Consider the following 19,292-nt stretch of genomic DNA (forward strand, 5'->3'; position numbering starts at 1 on the left):
CCTACCTGTGTCCGATGCCAGATCACAGATGCCCGGGAGTGGCCCAGCTTGTTCCGGCAGGGTCCCTTATCATAGTGTATCAGAAGGAAATCATCCTGTGAGGGGCAGAGACAGAGACAGCGTGAACGAGCGGTCCCTGCTCAGTTTGGTGTGTATCACGGCCATTGATGTACTTCTTCTCCTATGCTCACGATAAGTGGAGACATGAGGGAGGTGACACAGGGAAGGGCGCGCACCCGGGAACACCTGGCCACAGCCACTGCAGGCCCAGGCTGCTCCTCCCCAGGGCCTCCCTTCATCACCCAGTAGCCCTGGACAGCACAGCTTCGGGCTCTAGAGGGAGCTTTGGAGCACACTTCAGGCCCAGCCCAAAGAAGGGCCTCCCCGCACAGTGGCTGGCTTCTGAGCTTGTGGGAAAGAAGGGATCTCGTGGGAACACAGGGCTACTGAACACACAGGTCACGGTTGCTCCAAAGAGCTCCTGCTGGCCCCGGCTGTGTGTAATTCCACCAGAGTCCCTCTGCCCTGGCAGCTTCCTGCTGCAGTGACAGGGCTATTCCCGGGATTGGATGATTTTCTTTGTTGCTGGCCCATCCCCCTCCGTCCGGTCAGGCTTCTCACCTAGAAAGTGCTTCCTCTCCACTTAGGCCACTCGATTTTCCTCATGATTCAAGATCCAGCCCGGGAAGCACTTTCTATCTGCATCTTCTCACACCATCCTGAGTGGGCAGTGGCCCTCTGCACTCCGGGCACGCCCGTGGACGCCTCCCTCCAGGCGTCCTCCACCTCACCTCCATCTCCTGGAGCTGGGACCCTCACACAAGTTGCTCTCTCCGTGTTCCCCAGCTCAGCGCTTGGCACCCAGATCTCAACGACTACCCACGGGCATGAGGGGAACGGCATGTCTATACCCAGCCCTCTGCACCTCCAGGACCGGGAGGCGCCGTTTTCAATCCTGATCAGTGAAGGAGATGGTGAGGCACATGGCACCAGGGAGGCGCAAGCCTGCTGATTCATTTACCGAGGCTGTAAACGACAGCTGCTTTTTCAGAAAAGAGCAAATAAACACAGGGCCCAGTGTGCCTCAGGGAACAGGAAGTCACTCTTCCAAAAAACAGGAGGAGCAGGACAGGGGTCACGGCCTTCTGCTCCTTTCAATCAACTCTGGTAAGATAGTTTGGGGGATGCATCCGACCTTCCTCTCCTTGTGGGGAGGACACCGGCTTTGAGTTTGCTCATTTTTGGGGTCAAGCCTCCTGGTGTCTGAACGTACAGTGAATGGAGGGCCATCAAATCCTGGCTGTTACAGGTGCAGTAGCAGGAGGCTTTGGCTGGGGCCTGGGGTCCCAGCTACCACTGTCCGCCTCGCTTCTGTACCTAGACACCTCATCTGTGAGGGGAAGGGCAGGAACAGGCAAACACAAAGTCACTCTGGCCACACCTTTCTCTTCTACGAGGCTATTTCTGTCCACCTCCATCACTGTGAGCTTTCTCCTCCTTGAACTCTTAACCGAAATTTCCTTTGTGCTGATGTTAATTCACACACCACTGAGATGAGCTCATTCTCCATTTGTACGCCTCCATTTTCCAGACTGCCTCGCGCAATGTCTGGCACTGTGGGCTCTTTAAACGGTTTTGAATTTAAACGTTTCTGAAACGCAACTTAAACATTTCTGAAACTCAAACCAAATCCTGTGTACTACCCAGTTGAGAAGTGGTTACTGACCTCTGCCAGCAGACACGGACAAGCCTGGCTGCACATCCGAGTCACCTGGGCAGCTTTTGGAAGCTGAAGATGCTGACTCCGAGGTCTGAGGCAGGGCCCAGTCCTCAAGCTCCCTAAGTGATTCTGATCCATCCTATCCTTGGGAAGCACAGGCCTGTGCGGGGGCCAGGCCCCTGATCTTGGTACACAGGGGCCGTCGTCTGGGCCTCACCTTATCTTTCCAGCATCTCTGGCCAGGCCACGTATGAGTTCACATCCTCCTTCATCGTGCCCAGGTCTTTGGTGGTAACCTGGCTCAGCACATTCTGTCCTCCCTGGTGAACAGACTCACTCAGCCTTCAAGTCCTCAGCTACCCCGTGGCCCCGAGACCCAGTAACCTCCTGACTCCTCCTTGGGGCTGACAGGGACTTTATACCCTTAGCCATGCAGCCTCCTTCATAGCCTTGTGTTCTGATCATGCCTTACGGGGCTCCTCTGGGCGATGACGAGCTCCTCAAGGTCAAGAACTTCACCCCCCACCCCCATCCCCGCCCTCATCTCACCAGACCCACATGGGGTCTAACGGAGCAGAGTTGCTGACACACAGTCAGATTTCATGAACAAAATGAATGCTTATTTAAAAAGCACTTTTCTTATCCCCTGATAAAAGCACTCAAATATGGTTTTACAATATAGAAATGATTGACTTGTGATTTTTAATTTCCTGATGAAGCCCTGGGGCTTAGCAATCCCAGGAGCAGCAGGAACGGGGATCTATTTCTGTGGCAGGGAATACTTTCCTCCTATTGTTCAGAGAGAAGTTCCATTCACCTCCAGGGTGAGACGAAACAATGGTGCATGCTCCGGGAAGCTGCAGTCCGGGAGAGGGCTGGTGAAAGCGCAAATGCCCCAGAGCAATGCTAGCCCCTTCAGCTTTAAAATGTCCACTGGAACTCTGCCTTGACACAGCCTGATCTAACGCAAAGACGTGGTTTTTAGAGTCTGAAAGATCAGGGCTGGTTCCCTTCCTTACTAGTTTGAGAAAGATAAACCTCTCTGGCCTTCCTCATTCCAACTCACTGAAATGCTGTGCGTGTTAAGGGAAGCAGGTATCCAGAGCAAATTACAGAATGCTGATCTGGAACAATCACCTCAATAAACATCAACTATCTACTGCCAAAAAATACATAAAAGAAAGAAACGGCACAGGTCCCTTTCTGCAGTAAATAGCAAACATTGGGCCAGCACTGATCGCTGAGAAGCAGTGAGGATTCAAGGGGAGATGGGCTCGGCCAGGGGCAGATGAGGAGAGGGAAGCAGGGGAGGAGAGGGAGTAAGGACCTCGATGGGGAGGAGGCGGTCTGAAATATTCCTAACTCCTGGATGTCTGCATGTGCCAGAGAGCACGCTTGGGGGAAACGGGAGAGAAAAGCTCCATGGAAAGCCCTCCTCCCTCCTCTGAGTGCTCTTGGCTGGCTTCAGGCAGTGCATTTCCGTGCTTGTCCTAAATCACTGTTAATGTCTTCGGTAAAGGGCTCCAACAGCAGACTCCCCTTCCTTCACATCCGCTTCCTCTGGCCACAGGGTCATTTTTCTTCATGTACAAAGAAAACATAGGAAACCGTGCACGGCCATGAGGATGACGCCTCTGATGGAGGCAAAGCACAGCCTGGTTCCTCTCCATCCACAAGAGGCGGAACCTGCTTTAGGGTGGAGCTGGACAGGGAGGGCCTTCCTCAGCGACTAGAGCAGAGAAGACACACTCCTGTGCTGGAAGGAGAAAAACAGCAGCTTCCCTCCTCGTCCCTGTCACTTGGTCCAAGCAGCCTGAGGAAACCAAACTTCTCTGTCAGTCCCTTTCTAACGCAGCTCCTAAATGACCCGCAAGGGGCTCTGTGACAAGGGGCAGGAAAGCTGACATTTCACTTTCTTCCTTCTTTAAGTTACAAAGAATAATAAATTGTGGGTCAGATATTAGATATTATATCATAACTCAATGATCAGTTTTCAAAAAAAAAAAAACTGGAATACAGTAAAATGTAAAAATAAATAGATAAATAAATAAGACCTTGAAGGCCCTAAAAAATTTGGTAAGGCTTCAGATGTCACTCCACAAATCCCCTTGAGGACTTGAGCTAAAGAAAACTCATCTTGTCACGCGGATTCATTAAGCTTGCCTAGGAAGTAAAAATGAAGCCTCAGGATAGAAGATGGTGATATTTTACCCAGATTTGGTCAGCCACATCAGGTTCTACTATTAATTTAGTAATTCAAAATTCATAAAGAGACAACAGGCCTTTAAAGGAACAATTCCAAAAGCAGCAATCTAATTTTTTAAGGTAGCCTTTATATTACAGACCTGTTATCATACGTAATATTCCATCTCAAAGAGACACTCATTTTCTTCTAGACAAACCTCTCAGCCTGTGCTTCATTCCACTTTGCCCATTGGTCTGAACCACTTCTCCTTCACCTTGGAAGCCAGAGGTAACCCATCTCAGCCATTGGGTGCCACGCTGAACGGCTCTGAGATAGCCCCATGGTATGAACGCTTGCCCAGGAACACTGGTAAGAAAGAACAGTCTCTGGACAGAAGAACTGCTAACATGGGAAGCATGGACTTGTTCTGACTGCCACACACTCCCATAACCCGCTTTATTTGAATGAGACCTGAATGGCGTAATACTATTATTGGATGGACTGGATACATTCATCCTTGCTGTGCAGAACAGACATAAATATGTCCCTTCGTGACCCACGACTTCATTTGCTTGGACTGTCCTAGCTACAGTGGTTTCAATAGATAAGTAGGTCTGCTATTTAATTATAGTTTTATTTATTTATTTTTATTTTTTGAGATGGAGTCTTGCTCTGTTGCCCAGGCTGGAGTGCAGTGGTGCCATCTCAGCTCACTGCAACCTGAGCCTCCCAGGTTCAAGCAATTCTTATGCCTCAGTCTCCCATGTAGCTAGGACTACCAGTGCATGCCACCATTGTATTGTTAGTAGAAATAGGGTTTCACTATGTTGCCTAGGCTGGTCTCGAACTCCTGACCTCAGGTGATCTGACCACCTAGGCCTCCCAAAGTGCTGGGAATGCAGGCATGAGCCACCATGCCCTGCCTAATTATAGTTCCTTTAAAAGTATGCACCAATAAACTCTTCTAAACTAAAATCATAGCTTCATCATTTTGGCAAGATGCCCACGCCCTAATATGGGCAAGGAAGGAGAATGAGAAGTGAAATAGCTGCAACCTGTGCATCAGGCCTCAAAGCTCCAGAAAAGCGTGGGCCTGGGAGGTTGTGCCTTCCTGTCAGGGACACAGCTCTTGCAGGCATACACAGAGTGGTGTGTCTGAGACACATTCAGGCAGAGCACATGTGGGAGAAGGCTGCCATATGAAGCTAGAACTCCCATTCTGCCAGAGAGCAAAGGGTTTGCATGTTTTCCTGCCCTGTAGATGACATGAGTGTCAATGAAGTCTTAAAACTGGCCCCAAGCCCAATAGCTCCCCAGCCCCTGCTTCTGTCTGTCCTCACTATCCTGAACACCAGGAAGAAACCCTGATCAAGAACCCAGGAGCCAAATCTGGTGTACCCTGATTTTGGATTTCCAGCCCCCAGAACCATGAGAAACAAACGTCTGTCATTTAACCTGCCTCATCTATGATATTATGTCAACAGCAGCCCAAACTGACAATGGCAGTCCCTGCTTAGACAAAATCTATGATCCTAAAACCCCTTTAAATCCCAGGCTGGATCCTGAACCTCCATGAAGTGTTTAGGCCCCAGAACCATACGAGTCACAGAGGCTTCGGTCACCGTGGCGCTCATGAGTTAATGTTTTCCCAAACCCAGGAGAAACACCAAACAGTGTTCCTTCGCTGTTCCACAGGAGTAAGCACCAAGCTCTTTAGGAAATAGCTGGTCTAGTTTTCTCATTCCAAATCTAAACCTCAAAGCTAAATGCGCAAGGTGACACTGAAGGCCGTACTCACGTCCAGAGACTCCAGGCAGTACCAGCAGAAGGCATGCTTGCAGTTCTTGCACATCATCTGGGCGCAGCCTTCGTCTCGCTCAATGTAGACCCTGCACTTGGGGCAGCGCTTGATGGGCGCATCGTCCTCTTCCATTTTGAACGCAGCACTGTGGGAGAAACGCCATGAGGACCCAGCACAGACAGATCCCACAGGAGACCCAGGAGCATCGGCTATGCTGGAAGCATCAGCTCCACTTCACAGACTGAGTTCTCTAGGTATTAGATGAAAACAAAAAACAAAAAACAAAAAACAAAGAACCGGAAACTCCAGAAAAAAAAAATTAACCAAAACACTGTGAATCAGCCAATTTGAGTTAGGAAAAATTAAAAAAAAAAAAAAAAAAAAAACCAGCAACATCAGCACGTATCTAAATTTAGAGATATTATGTATATAGACAAAAGAAAATACAGCAAAAGGCTTATTATAACGGAGGTATCTGAATAATCATGTTAAGGTCAAACAGTGTCTGCTTAGTCACAGAGCTGTCTACTTTCCAAAAGGTTGATATAAATTGTATGCACTTTGCTGTTAAAAGAAAAATAAATAAATGTTGCAAATGCACACACATAAACACACACCGTTCATTTGGATAGATCCACCTGGCTCTTCTTACAAAATTGTTTTCCTCAGAAGTTGGCTAGGTCTGCAGGGTTAGCACAAAGGGCTTTAAGCTGAGGTCAGGGTTGGCTCTGCTACAAACTAGCTGTGAAGCAACTCTCCAAGCCCTAGTTTTCTCATCAGTGTGACCGTGAGAAAAGATTCCGTGTGACAAGAGCACAGTGCAGGGCTGCAGCTTTTATGAAGTGCTTGATAAGGGGCAGCAGTAGTTCAATGTTGCTAAGAAAGATAACACAGACATTAGGTATGACTCACCTCATGCGGTTAAGTTTTAAAAGATAGGTAAGAACATTCATAAAAGCATCTGAAGGAATAAATGATAAACTGTTAAGAGAAGTGATCACTGATTATGGGGGTGCATTTGCTATATTGTTGAACTCGCTAAGTTAAACCAACATCAGCAGGAGAAAATGCATCCCTCCTTTGCAGTGAGCAGCTTTTTCAGAATTTAACACATTTGTGAGTATATATTTACTGAAGTTGAGCAAATTCTGGCATTCTGAGTGCATTCTGGCTGAAGGATCTCTCACAAGCTTCCTAGTCAATATGAGCATTAAATGTAGTTTCACCTTAGTATGAGCTGTCTGATGATTGGCAGTGAATAATCCTCCACTTGGGGTGCACATTCCAACTGAATGTGACTGTTTGGTCCATTAGTAGAAGGCAACAGAGTAAAAAATAATGAGAGAAGCAGTATGTCCTCCTAATTAGGAGCACAGAGTCTTGAGACAGACAGATCCTAGCTGTGCTATTTATATCTTATGTGTCTCAGTTTCCTCATCTGCAAAACAGAATAAGGCTAATAGCATCCATCTCTACAGGCTGTCGTGAGAATTACAGAGGTTGCACATGTTAAGCGCAGAAGCCAGCACATAAGTACCAGGCACTCAATAAACAGTAGCTATTATTAAGAACTGTTACTGAAAGATAACACAACGGTCACTAGCTCAAATGCTTCCAATTTAAAAGCAAACTGCAGACCAACCTGGCCACGCAGAATGTGATAGAATGAACTAAGGTTGCTGCAAGGAGCAAATGAAACAGCATATGTGCAAATGTTTCCAGAGGGATCCAGCACACAGCCAGCTCTGAGCAAACCGTAGCCCTGGCCTCCTTCTGAGAATGACTTTGATTTTGCAAAAAGCTGGAAGTCATGAGACACTGAATCTGGTGATCGAGGTTGGTTTTCAGGTTGGATAACACTGTTTTGGTTTGAAAGCCAGGCGTCGCCTTAAAGCTAAGGCACCAGTTTTCTCATGTGACTCACAAGATGATTTTGAACGAAACGGCAGGAACACCATGTACAGTGTCTCCTGGGGAGACATTTCAAGATGAAAACAGTTAAAATATGCAAGTTCTGGTATACTGTGCTATGCATAAAATTTTGCACGATATAGACAATGGTTTTCAAATATTTCCTAGTATCTGAGTTGGATTTAAAATTATTACTAATAACATTTACTGTAAACTCATTATAAATGCAGACAAGAGTTTTGACAGTTTAATCACAATCCACATGTGGCCCAGCATCTTGAAGGGGCGGGCAGGTGATGCTAAATGAGTGAAGTGGTCAAGGGGCTGGATAAAAACATGAGTGAGGAGAAGATTTAACCAAAAAAAAAAAAACAAAAAAAACACCCTCCAATACGAAAACTAGCTGAGTGTCTTCTCACTTATAAATGGCAGCTGATAGGCAGCCTCAGTTCCAGGGGGACAAGAAGGAGCGTGAGGACTATGGGGCTTTGGCCCAGGAGGTGCCCCAGGCAAGGGCCGCTGCTCTGCTGCGCTGGCTGTCAGCAGGGGGAGGCAGGCTCGGAGAGGCTCAGGATTCAGATTTCCCAGAGAAGCCAGAAATTCCAGTTTTTATGTGACATCTTCTGATTTTTAATTATTTCCACAAAATGAGATTTCTGAATTTTGATTTAGATCGCCTTTGGAGAATAATTTAAATGAGACTAGAATGTCACAGATAAAGAAAACTAAATCATCAGGCTCCAAACACTCACCAGCCTCCATCTAACGTTTTGAAGCCTCTAAGATGCCAAGTACAAGTGAAGTATAAGTACAAGTGGTTTGTGCTTGCAGCTGCCTGCCTGATGTAGGCTGCTCAGAAAGGCACAGGCCCTGTGCGTCAGGAGCTCAACCTGATGGCAGAATCGGCCCTGTCAATGGAAGAACTCCAATCCAATTATGTCCAGGGTTGTAACAATGCAGACAATCTCAGGGGGAACACAGAGGGTGGAGGCCCCAACCCTGTCCTGGGAACTGGGAAGCTTGAGAAAGGGATGTGATCTCCACCTGAAGTGTGGCAGGAGCCCCCAGGGAAAGGAGGAGGGCGGAGCAGGGCGCTCCAGACACAGGAAGAGAGGTTCGCCCGGAAGGAGACCAGGGGTGTGTGGCAGGGCCCCTGAGAGGGTCTGGGGCTAGAACAGGGCACAGGGGTCACGTGGAAAGGAACGGGAGTTGCGGACAGTGGAATGGGAAGAGGGGCACACAGGGAGCAGCTGGTGAGCACACCCTGGGGAGGGTGGTGGGCAGAGTGGCAGCTCCTCTGTGAGGATCCTGGACTCAACAGGAACAGGGTCAAGTGTCTAGTGGAACCATGTGACCTTGCAGATTTTGTAGGACAAAAAGACCTGGATATGATCAACTTCCTATGCATCAACCTACGAAATGTCAAGGTACAGAGCACAGTGCGGCAGCATCCTCCTGGGCAAACAGCCCGACGATGGCTGCAGGGGAGGCTGCCACCAGCGAATGTCTTCCCATCCCCTTCCGGACAGTATGTATGACTGGTGCACCCTACTCTTGCTCTGGTTCCTGTACCCCCATTTCAGATCACCTTCAACACAGTGAAGTCTTGGAGAAACTTCAGGTACTGCAGGACTTGCAACCCTTAGAAGTCACAAACCATGCATGCATTTGTCATTCTAGCCGAGCCGTGTTAAGTGTGGTTCTCACACACCTTTCCATTTCCAGGGTCTCACACAGTGCCTGGTACACAGTTCTCAAAAATAAATAGACATACAAATAATGACAGGCTTGAGTGAGGCTCAAGAGGTACAGTGTGTGTTAGGGTTGACTGAGCCACAGCCACTTACACTGTAACAGCACTTTTAGGAAGAAACATGCCTGCCTGCTTCTCCTGGCCCACAGCCCACGCCTTTGTGGCAGAGTGTGTACAAAGGGTACCTGGTCTCCCCGGGAAGGAAGGTGATCGGCATGGTCTCCGGGCAGCCCTGGCCAGGGTGCCAGCTGGCTTTGCAGGTGGAACAGAATTCCATATGGCAGGCTTTGCACTGCACTGGCTGGGGGGTCTGAAGCCCCACGTCCTGGAGCTGACACACAGCCTGGCAGGTGGACGCTGGGCACCAAGTCCGACAGGGATCAAACAGCACCTCTGGTATAGGGAGACAAAATGGGCAAATCAAACTTAAGCCAGAGGGTCATGTGGGCTTCAGAGGAAGGAGCCCCTCAGTGCACGGACAGAGAGAAACACATCCAGGTAATACAGCCAGCACCACCAGCCCCAACCGAAGCACTGCCCAAGTCACCCTTCCACCTCCACCTCCCAACCTCTTCCTTCATGCAACAGACCTCCAGACACCCCAGGCATCCCTCAGGAATGCTGCTCCTGTCCCTGGAATGCCCTTGGAGCCCTGGGTCAGCCCTGCTTGCCTCCGGGACTCAGCTCACAGCTCAAAGGCCTCCACATTCTGGAAAGCTTGTCCCACCTGCCTGTCAGGTTTCTCTGAGCAACGCACATCGTGCTAGCTCATCTGCCTCCCGTAGGGGACAGCTTTCTGAAGCCGGGCCCCTGATGGCCCGTGTTGGGCACACACCCAGCACCAGGAAAACGCTGTTAGAAGATGGAAAGGAAGAGGGAAGAAGATGGCTGGATTATTCTTCTAACCAAATAGTTCACCTGCCTAAGATGGCCTCCCCTTCTCAAATCCAAGCCATGAGTTAACTACGGAGTGAAACCAACCCTTCAAGGGCCAGATTTTCTCTCCGAATCACAGCGCACATTTCTAAGAGCCCAATCTTATGGAATTGGCCAAGAAGCTTATTTCTAAAAACAGGACACCTTGACACATCTATTTCTTCACATCCTTGTCCAAAAATTACATTTCTTTAAATTACTGGCTGCCCTTTGTAAGGAGACTGGTTGTTCATTTCATCTTCCCTCTTGTCCGGCATGACGCCGAATTCTCGATGAGGGGCCACCCCAGGGAGAAGGCAGGCTCCGCCAGAAAGCTCTCCGAGGCCAGTGCAATGTGGGCTATTTCCAAAGGCGTTCTGGTGGGCCACTGGTTTCTAAGTTTTCAGCGGGGCTCTTCTTGGGAAGTCGTCGTCTGTCGGGACAACTGAGTTTCAGAGACGACTTGAAAGGCGATGACAAGTCCTTGCAAATGTCCGGGCCCTGTGACTGGCAGCCGGGCAGCTCCCGCTCACCTGCATCACACATGGGATTCCTCTCACTGGAATCCACAACAGGCTGGCGCCACGCGTGGACCAGGACTTCACCTACACGCATTGCCACGGGACCAGCAGCAAATGAATGACAAATCACCAGCTGGGTGTCCTGACGGTGCACACGCATATGTACGTGTAAGGCTCTGTGTGTTTACATGTTCCCCCAGTACACGGGGAAGCCAGATTCAGCGCTCTAGAAACCATCTTGTGTAGGGTCTAGCTTTAAACTAATCTAGTCATCTAATCCAGGGGCTGGCAAACTTCCTCTGTAGAGGGTCGGATAGTCATCATAGAAGTCGAGGACCAAGTTGTTTCTGGGTTTCTGCAGTAACTACTGGGTTTTTGCTGTTGCAGCACAAAAGCAGACACAGTGACCTGGAAATGAATGTTCTAGCAAAACTTGACAGCAGCAGGCCACTGGCCGGACTGGATCTGGCCCACTGGCCATGGCAGGCTGACCCTTGATCTCATCTGGCTGCCCCCTGCCTTTTTTTTAAAGCGTGAATTAATCAACAGCACAAAAACCGTCCGAATGTTAGGGGTGGTAGAAAATTAAGAAGAACTTGATAATAATGAGGAACACTGGAGGTCAGGAACAGGTGCTCTACTCTAATTATCTTCATTAGAATAATCTAAAATCCCCAGGGTGCTCCTCACATTGAGTGAATGGACACATTTAGCTCTTCTCTTACTTGTGGATAGTTTCTGCATTTGCTTTCCTAAGAATGTTCCTAGCTGTCAGTTCTGACAAGTGGCTTTTTGAGAAAATGTAGTTGTTGTCTGTGGGTCACCTGTGTGGGGGCAGATGCCTGGCGCTCCCCTGAGCTGAGGGTCCACAGCAAAGCAAGGAGGGGCTGCACGTGCCGGCCTGGGGCACCGAGCGCCACACTGAGCAGTGAGGAGGAAACGCCAAAGGCTAAAGGCAGCTGGCCTGGGTCACGCTCCCATCCCGTACCTGCGATGCCTCCAACACCTCGCTGCCTGCCGTCTGTGCATGCTGTGGGGTGAGCCCAGCGTTGTCCCTGATGAGATAGGAGGCCCGTGTCTGCCCAGCCCTGCAGGAGGATGCAAGTGCTCTGTGCACTGAACAATACACTGCGCGCGAAGAGAAATCCTCGCTCACTCTTTGCTCTCCTCCCATATAGCTCTGGGGCTAGACCCAGAAGGGCAGTGCTGCCTGCTAGGGACCCTTCCGTCCCACTGTTGTCCCCACCCCTCCTGTGCAGTGAGGAGCTTCTGACATCAGCAAGGAGCAGATGTCCCAAAGCTGGGTCTCGGTCTCTTCATGCATGTGATGGTCATGCACCGCCTCCTGCCCAGCCTACTGGCTCAAGAGTGGGAGATGCTATTATGCGCCCCCATCACGAAAGGCCCCCCAGGACAGCACGCAGGGGAGACCTGGCTAAGGTTTCCATGGGAACGATTTAAATCTTATTAGTTTTGTCCTCACAGAGCTGTGACTTGGCACTGCCTGTCCTCATACGGACAGATTCCTCATCGAAAAGGTCAGGGACAAATGGCTGCTCAGACTGCTGACTGCAAACGTGCTTCCTGTGCTGCCACGGCACGTCACATCCTGTGAACACGGCCCCAGGCTCAGGTGTAGATGTCTATTAACATTCTGCATTATCCTCCCCATTATCCTCCCCAACACGTACTACATACGTGTGTAGTGTATGAGACATATTTTCAAACAGAGCAAATAATATATTTTTGGCACACTAGAGGAAACTAATGTTAATTCTTATCTCCCAGAGATGTATTTATCGCAGATTAATGAAGCGGGTCTCTAAGAACTCCCTGCTTAAAAATGCCTAAGACTTTTTAAAAAGGTGACTTTCCTTTCAAAACAGTTTCCTTTCAGAAGCACATGACAGATGACAGTGCACCCAGCATCCCCTCTCATCCCTGCACTTACTACCCTGCCCAGCCGGGCTGCTGCCTGGCGTGGGGCTGGAATGCTGGGTTTGATCCTACTGTGAGATGGTAACATTTTCAGGTGTTGGCTCTAGTCGGGCCTGATTACAGGTGGATAACCCGTTGTATTATTTAATCTCTCTGAGCTTTACTTTGTTTTAAAAAAACAAAACAAAACAATACATGGTGAGATTTGACGTCAGCATTCACTTGGCCAGGCACTGGGCTGGCAGTGGGACGTAGGCATGAGGACCCACAGTCCTGTCTCTGGGACGGCTGAGCCTCCAGACAGAGGAACGTGTGCAGGAACGCCCTTAGCACAGCACCGCTGGGTCTCAGAGGGGCACGGGCGTCGAGTGTAGCATGGAGAGAGGGGTCCACACCCCCTCACTCAAAAATCTGTCCCTCCCCAGACTCTGGAGTGAGCCAGTTGTGAGGAGGTGCTCAGAATGAAAACCCAGCTTCCTGGCCCCCTTCCCTGGCTTCCTGCTTGCTCCAGAAGGGGAGACATGGACACTAAATCCAATGTCTCCTCTGTTACATCAGAGGAGACACTCTAAGACTAAATGCAGACAGTGTGCGCAATATGACCTAACCATAGAACTTTCTGGTAACTAAATGTTTTCAGAAAATCATTGAACTGTCTCAGTTTTCTTCCAGAGCATCCTCTACTTGACTAGATTTTAGAGGCACACAGAAATCAAAATTTGCTTTCTGATCTTGTCTCCAAACTCTTTCAAGGTGCTGGCTATAATCCATAGCTATATTTTAGCTCTGACATTCTAACATTTTATCTAGACAGGTCTTTTATTGTATCAAGTCTGAATACTTAAAAAAAATACTTTTAACATAATGTTAGTACAATGTTTTAAAGTGAGAGGTTTGAGAGATTTTTTTTTTAACGGAAGCCAAGTTGGCTTCATGTTTATGCAAAAGGAAAAAAGATTTTTTGACTAAGCCAAAGTACTAAAGAAATAACAGTTAAAATTATTAGGTTGGAAAATGTACCCAGCTGCATTTTAAAATTAAATTCAATGTCATAGAAAGTTCATATTCTTGTAACGCAAACAACAGCCAGTTTCTGTCAAGATTCTCTCTGGAAAATATTCTCAGAAGAGCCTGAAAGTCTCAGAAATCCAAATTAATCCGTTTTATTGCTCTACATACTGACTTTTGTACCAAATGACATTATATTAAAGCTATAAACTGCCCCAAAGCAAATGATATACGACACTTAAATAAACACACTCTTGAAAACAAATGGCAATGCCATGAAAAATCCTGTTTGAGTCTTTTTTAAGTAGGCTACATATTTTTTTTCTTTCTTATTTTTTTTAAGGACAGGGTCTCGATACGTTGCCCAAGCTGGACTTGAACTCCTGAGTAGCTGAGACTGCAGGTACATGCCACTGGGCCCAGCTATCTCTAGCATTTCTTTTACACAGCAAAAATATACAAACAGCAGGTCTCTGCATGCAGCTAAACTGGGAGTCTCTGGATATTGTCCTCTGGTCTCGTCTCCTCTGCCGTCCACTCCCCATCTGGCCATGCTTTCACGTAAGCCCATCCTCCAGGGCTGTGTCTCAGTAGTGAGACCCTGTTCAGGTCAAGAACCCGAGAATCCGTGCAGGGAGAGGGAGAGCAGATGCCAGCAATCCAAACTCAGAATCTGTCTGCAGGGTCCTCACGATGATGTTCTGCATAAGGAGTGTCGCCTGCACACATCTGTCACTCGGCTCTTTAGCAGATGAGCCCGGGGCCCAGAAGAGATATGAAAACAAAGCCAAATAGAGTCCACAGACCCTTTACAGTTTCATTGCATGAGCCCGGAGTACTTCAGAGAGCAGAGCTAAAGACCTCTCCTGGACGTTCCACATGGCTTAATGCTTTGCAATATGATCCTGAGAATCATACTCTACTCTGTGCGCACCTGCCACACTGCTCTCCCAGAGGACCCCTGGGTCTGCATCAGGCCTGCTCCAGCCAGGAGGGCTATGCAGGGCCCAGTGGAGAGCGCATGACGAAGGGTCATGGGATGTGGTCCCAAAGCACCCACTATATTTAGAAATCAGGGCAAATCAGTTAGCCTCTCTGGGGACTCGTTTATTAGATAATGACAAATTAGCTTTGCAGAGTTGTTGTGTCACTTACTGGGATAAGGGACTTGATTATTCATTTAGCACCTACTATCTAGGCCTGTGTCCAGTGGTGAGTAAGTGCAGACAGGACAGCTACCATTGGACTGTTGTTAGGACGGGGGTTACTGTAATTTCTGCTATGCCTACCCTCATGACTTCCCTCTGTGACTTTGCATTTTTTAAATTCTGGGCCAGCCCAAGAGTTTAGCCCTCAAACTCTTAGGCTTAAGCTGGCTGAAATCTAATACCTCATGAGAGCCATCATCTTTAAACCTCCCCCAGGAGCCTATAAATCCCTATAAACAAATTGTGTTCCATAAATTCTTCCTGCTACCAAACAGATCACTAGACAAGGTCTTCAAACTGTGAGCTGTTCAGAGAATCCAGAATGTCAGTTTAATTTCAGAAGTTTAGTTTACATCAACTTTTTAACTCCTATCAAATGCTGTATAACCATATCTACCAAAAGAACTCCCCACAAAATTATCCACATTCATACATTACAGGAACCATAACTGGCAGACATATCAGGCACCTACCTCTTTCAAATTGTAGCTTTTTATATCTTTGCATAATTTCAGCTGCAACCATGCACTCAATCTAAGGGGAAAAAAATGCAAACAAGAAAGATAACAAGTTGAGGGCTACAATATAATGCAATGTACACCCAAACAAAACCCACGTTATTCTGACAAGTTCAGCTGTGCACACTAGAGCACATCAAACAGCCCAGTCTGTTCAATTGCACATGCCTCGTTCTCCTGTAGGTGGCCCTGTTTAGGGCAGGCAGCATCTGGGCAGCTAATTGCGGTTTCTAATCCTTCTTTGATCAAGAGCTCAACATACTGTTTCAGGCACTGAAAGAAAAACAGAGAAGGGTCTATAAACATCTTTACCTCCTTAATGCTGAAGAAATCATGATGCATTAAAAAAAGGACCAAGAACATTGTTGCATTATAGTTTAATATTTTCACTGTCTAGCCCATAGCAACCAACAAATTCGAGGTTTCGAGGTTTTATTCATTCAATAACTATTTATGGGTACCCATTCTGTGCCAGGGACTGTATGCTCAATCACAAAGCTAAGGCTATGGGTTAGATCCCCGCACAAAACCTCAGCAAACACAAGAGCCAAGAATTCTAAAAGCAAGAAGAAAGGCTGCAAGGGAGGCTGGGAGGTAATATTTCTCAAATGCCTATAAGGTGCAGCCACTGCATTAAATATTTTATCTCCCACTGTTTCACTGAAGCCTTAGAGCATTTTTACAAGAAAGGTATGACTGTTCCATTTTTCATATGTGAAAACTGAGTCAGCAAAGAAGGAAGTTGCCAACTTCCACAGATAGTACCCAGAGCCTCGATGTGAACCCAGGTTTGCTCAGACAACATGCTCACGTTCTCCCTGCTGAGAACCCAACTGTATTTGGCATTCCTCACTCAGGGTGCCTCACTTACCTGGCAATTACTCACTATCTACCTTACCTACTTGGAGGCCCTGCTTAAAGCCTGAAGTAAGTCAAACAAGAGGAAGTGAAGGAAACGAAGTAGAGTTAACATAAAAGATTCTGTGGTCTTCACTCCTGCTTTACAAAGTCTACTAGTCTTAGAAATCTAGTGTTCCCTGAAAAGCATATTATAAACAGCAATGAGAAGAAACAATATGGCCTTTGCCAGCTAGGCTCACTACCAAGAGAAACTAAATGTAGAGCTTATATAAGAACTCAAAGAGCATAGAAAATGATGTAAAATCCCACAATGGCATCCCCAAATCAACTTCAATCACAGTCCCAGTATAATTAAAGTTCATATTAGCAATAATATATAATATTACAATACCATTATTAAAATATAATAGCAATTAATCGAGAAAAATCCATACGCTATGTTTGCTGATACCTCCCCGCAAAAATGTATAATCCATTTTATTACAAGAACGCATGATCATTACTAATGAATGGGTCTAAACGGAAATCCAACTGCAATTCCTTCTACCTCCATGTTTAGAACAAGTCTGTTAATCTCTCTCTACCATCCTTATTTTCCTGCTCTGCAATTTAGGGTGGTTTAACCTACCTCACAGTGGAGTTGTAAGAATCTCAGGCAAGGGAAAAAGGTTAGAAGAATAACAGAAAGGAGTATATGCTTGATATATAAAGAATAATTTGATCTAAACTGGTAATACTCCCCATCCTAGCAAAATAGAATATTTCATTCACTGAAGACTCCAGATTGCAATATCTTTAAAAAATAAAAATCGGGCCGGGCGCGGTGGCTCAAGCCTGTAATCCCAGCACTTTGGGAGGCCGAGACGGGCGGATCACGAGGTCAGGAGATCGAGACCATCCCGGCCTACACGGTGAAACCCCGTCTCTACTAAAAAATACAAAAAAACTAGCCGGGCGAGGTGGCAGGCGCCTGTAGTCCCAGCTACTCAGGAGGCTGAGGCAGGAGAATGGCGTAAACCCAGGAGGCGGAGCTTGCAGTGAGCTGAGATCCGGTCACTGCACTCCAGCCTGGGCGACAGAGCGAGACTCCGTCTCAAAAAATAAATAAATAAATAAATAAAATAAAATAAAATAAAATAAAAATCAAGGTCATCCTCAGAAAGAGCCACTTCCCAAAGCTTTTCTCAAGAGCTACAACTTCAAGTGCAAATTACAACGTTGGTGGCTCCACACTGAACCCTGTGTTCCAGCCTGTGTTCTTTTGATCTGCCTGGGCTCTGATGATTGCAGTGGCTCTGAACTGAGGTTTACACAGATAATCCACATTTTGCCAACCTAAGGTTTAGGAAGACAGTTCCCAGAGTAGTGAGTATGGGCGAGCCCACGCTTGGAGTTCTACGTGAGACTCCAGATGGCAGAATTTTCAGAGATGAATTCATTAAAACCAATGCAAAGGCTTTTCTCAGAACAAGGGAGAGGCAGAGGATGAGCAAGAGAGGAGTCACACCCAGCCTCCAGCAGGGCTGCAGCCTGGTCCTGGGTAGTATCCGCCGACATGTTAAGTGCCAGTGGCGCTGTGGACTACTAGAGTGGTGAACCATTGTAACAATGAGCTGGACAGTTGGCAGATCAGTGGAACTTTCTGTTTATGACTGGGTGCCACATGACAAGGGAGAAAGACTGTAGGCTTCAGAGCCAGACAGGCTCAATCAATCCTTGTCCCTCAAGTCAGAGTTTGGGCAACAGCTCCCTTGACAATAAAATCAGAATGCCCATCTCCCTGCACTTTTGTGACAGTAATCTATGAAAGCACCTGGCATAATTCCTGGTAGACAGCACCAGCTACGTAAATAGTGGCTGTTGTTTCTTTTTTGTCTACTTACGTGATATGTCTCTTACAGTTATAGGCATTTAAAAATCCCAAAACCTTGGCAACAAGATCATTATTTTACTTTCTATTATGAAGTTTGTCTAAATTGGGTCTCTGGAGGATACTGGAATGCCTTAAACCAATATATGATGCTGGAGACTCTCAGAATATTGTGCGGATCAGCATATAATGATAGAACGTGACTCTTCTAAGAAGCAAAATACAACAATTAAAACCGGCATGAAGCGTACACCCATATGCAACAAGTAGTGAGTCATGTCTGGGTTTCAAAGCTACCCAAGAGTGAACATTATGTGTCATCAGGATGCAGCTATCTGTGCAATTTGCAAAAGGATTATGTTCTGGGAATATCAATTTGTTCACTATATAAAGAGAGATGAGGTTCCAAGCGCCTGACCTTGCATCCATCAAAAACAAGCCCAGCTTTCTTCCAGATATAAAGTGGGTCATGACTCACAAGCTATGGTTTTCATTCTAATTGCAAAAAGATGTCTTGACATGAGCACAAAAATAGGTAAACAGAGAAACTTCTGTAAAATACACAGCCTGAAAGCAGACACTGACACATTTTCCTACTATTGCACTCATTATAGTAGTCAAATGCTTTCTAAGTCCTAGATTCTATGTGAATCGCATTACCTATGTTAGCTCATTAAACATGCACAAAAGTCATATGGTGTGTTACCACGCTCACACGACAGATGAGAAAACCAAGGCTCAGAGACATTAACAACAGCTCAAGTAGAAGCACTAGGGCTCAAACCCACGTGTGGCTGGTTCCAAGGCTGGTGAGATTTTATGTCTGTTTTAAATTTTTTGCATACTTATTCCTCAATTGAAAACTTTTAGATGAGCCAGTTTAGAGATCTAACATACAACACGAGGACTAACTTTAATACAATTGTATTGTATCAGGGATTGCTGTTAAGTGAGAAGATTTTAGCTGCTCATCACCATAAAAAGCAGCTATGTGAGATGGTGAATATGCTGGGCTGCTTCGTTATATGACCATTGTATTATCTATATGTATCCCATAATACTACGTTGTAAACCTCAAATACA

The 19,292-nt window shown here is 46.9% G+C and overlaps 1 protein-coding gene across 5 annotated transcripts in view; it reads right to left on the reverse strand.

The window, feature by feature from the left end:
* The window catches only part of RNF144A (ring finger protein 144A), a 126,500-nt gene that overhangs the window by 15,569 nt on the left and 91,639 nt on the right, over window positions 1-19,292 (reverse strand). For all 5 annotated transcript variants that reach the window (XM_050754704.1, XM_050754708.1, XM_050754705.1 and 2 more), the window contains 5 exons: window positions 15,647-15,751; window positions 15,434-15,494; window positions 9,556-9,763; window positions 5,704-5,851; window positions 6-95 (listed from right to left, as the gene is read on the reverse strand). In XM_050754704.1, coding sequence (XP_050610661.1) covers window positions 6-95; window positions 5,704-5,851; window positions 9,556-9,763; window positions 15,434-15,494; window positions 15,647-15,751 — 612 coding nt within the window. The remainder of the gene's footprint in view (window positions 1-5; window positions 96-5,703; window positions 5,852-9,555; window positions 9,764-15,433; window positions 15,495-15,646; window positions 15,752-19,292) is intronic.

This window comes from Macaca thibetana, chromosome 13 (assembly GCF_024542745.1).
Source record: "Macaca thibetana thibetana isolate TM-01 chromosome 13, ASM2454274v1, whole genome shotgun sequence".
Classification (NCBI taxonomy): Eukaryota; Metazoa; Chordata; class Mammalia; order Primates; family Cercopithecidae; genus Macaca; species Macaca thibetana.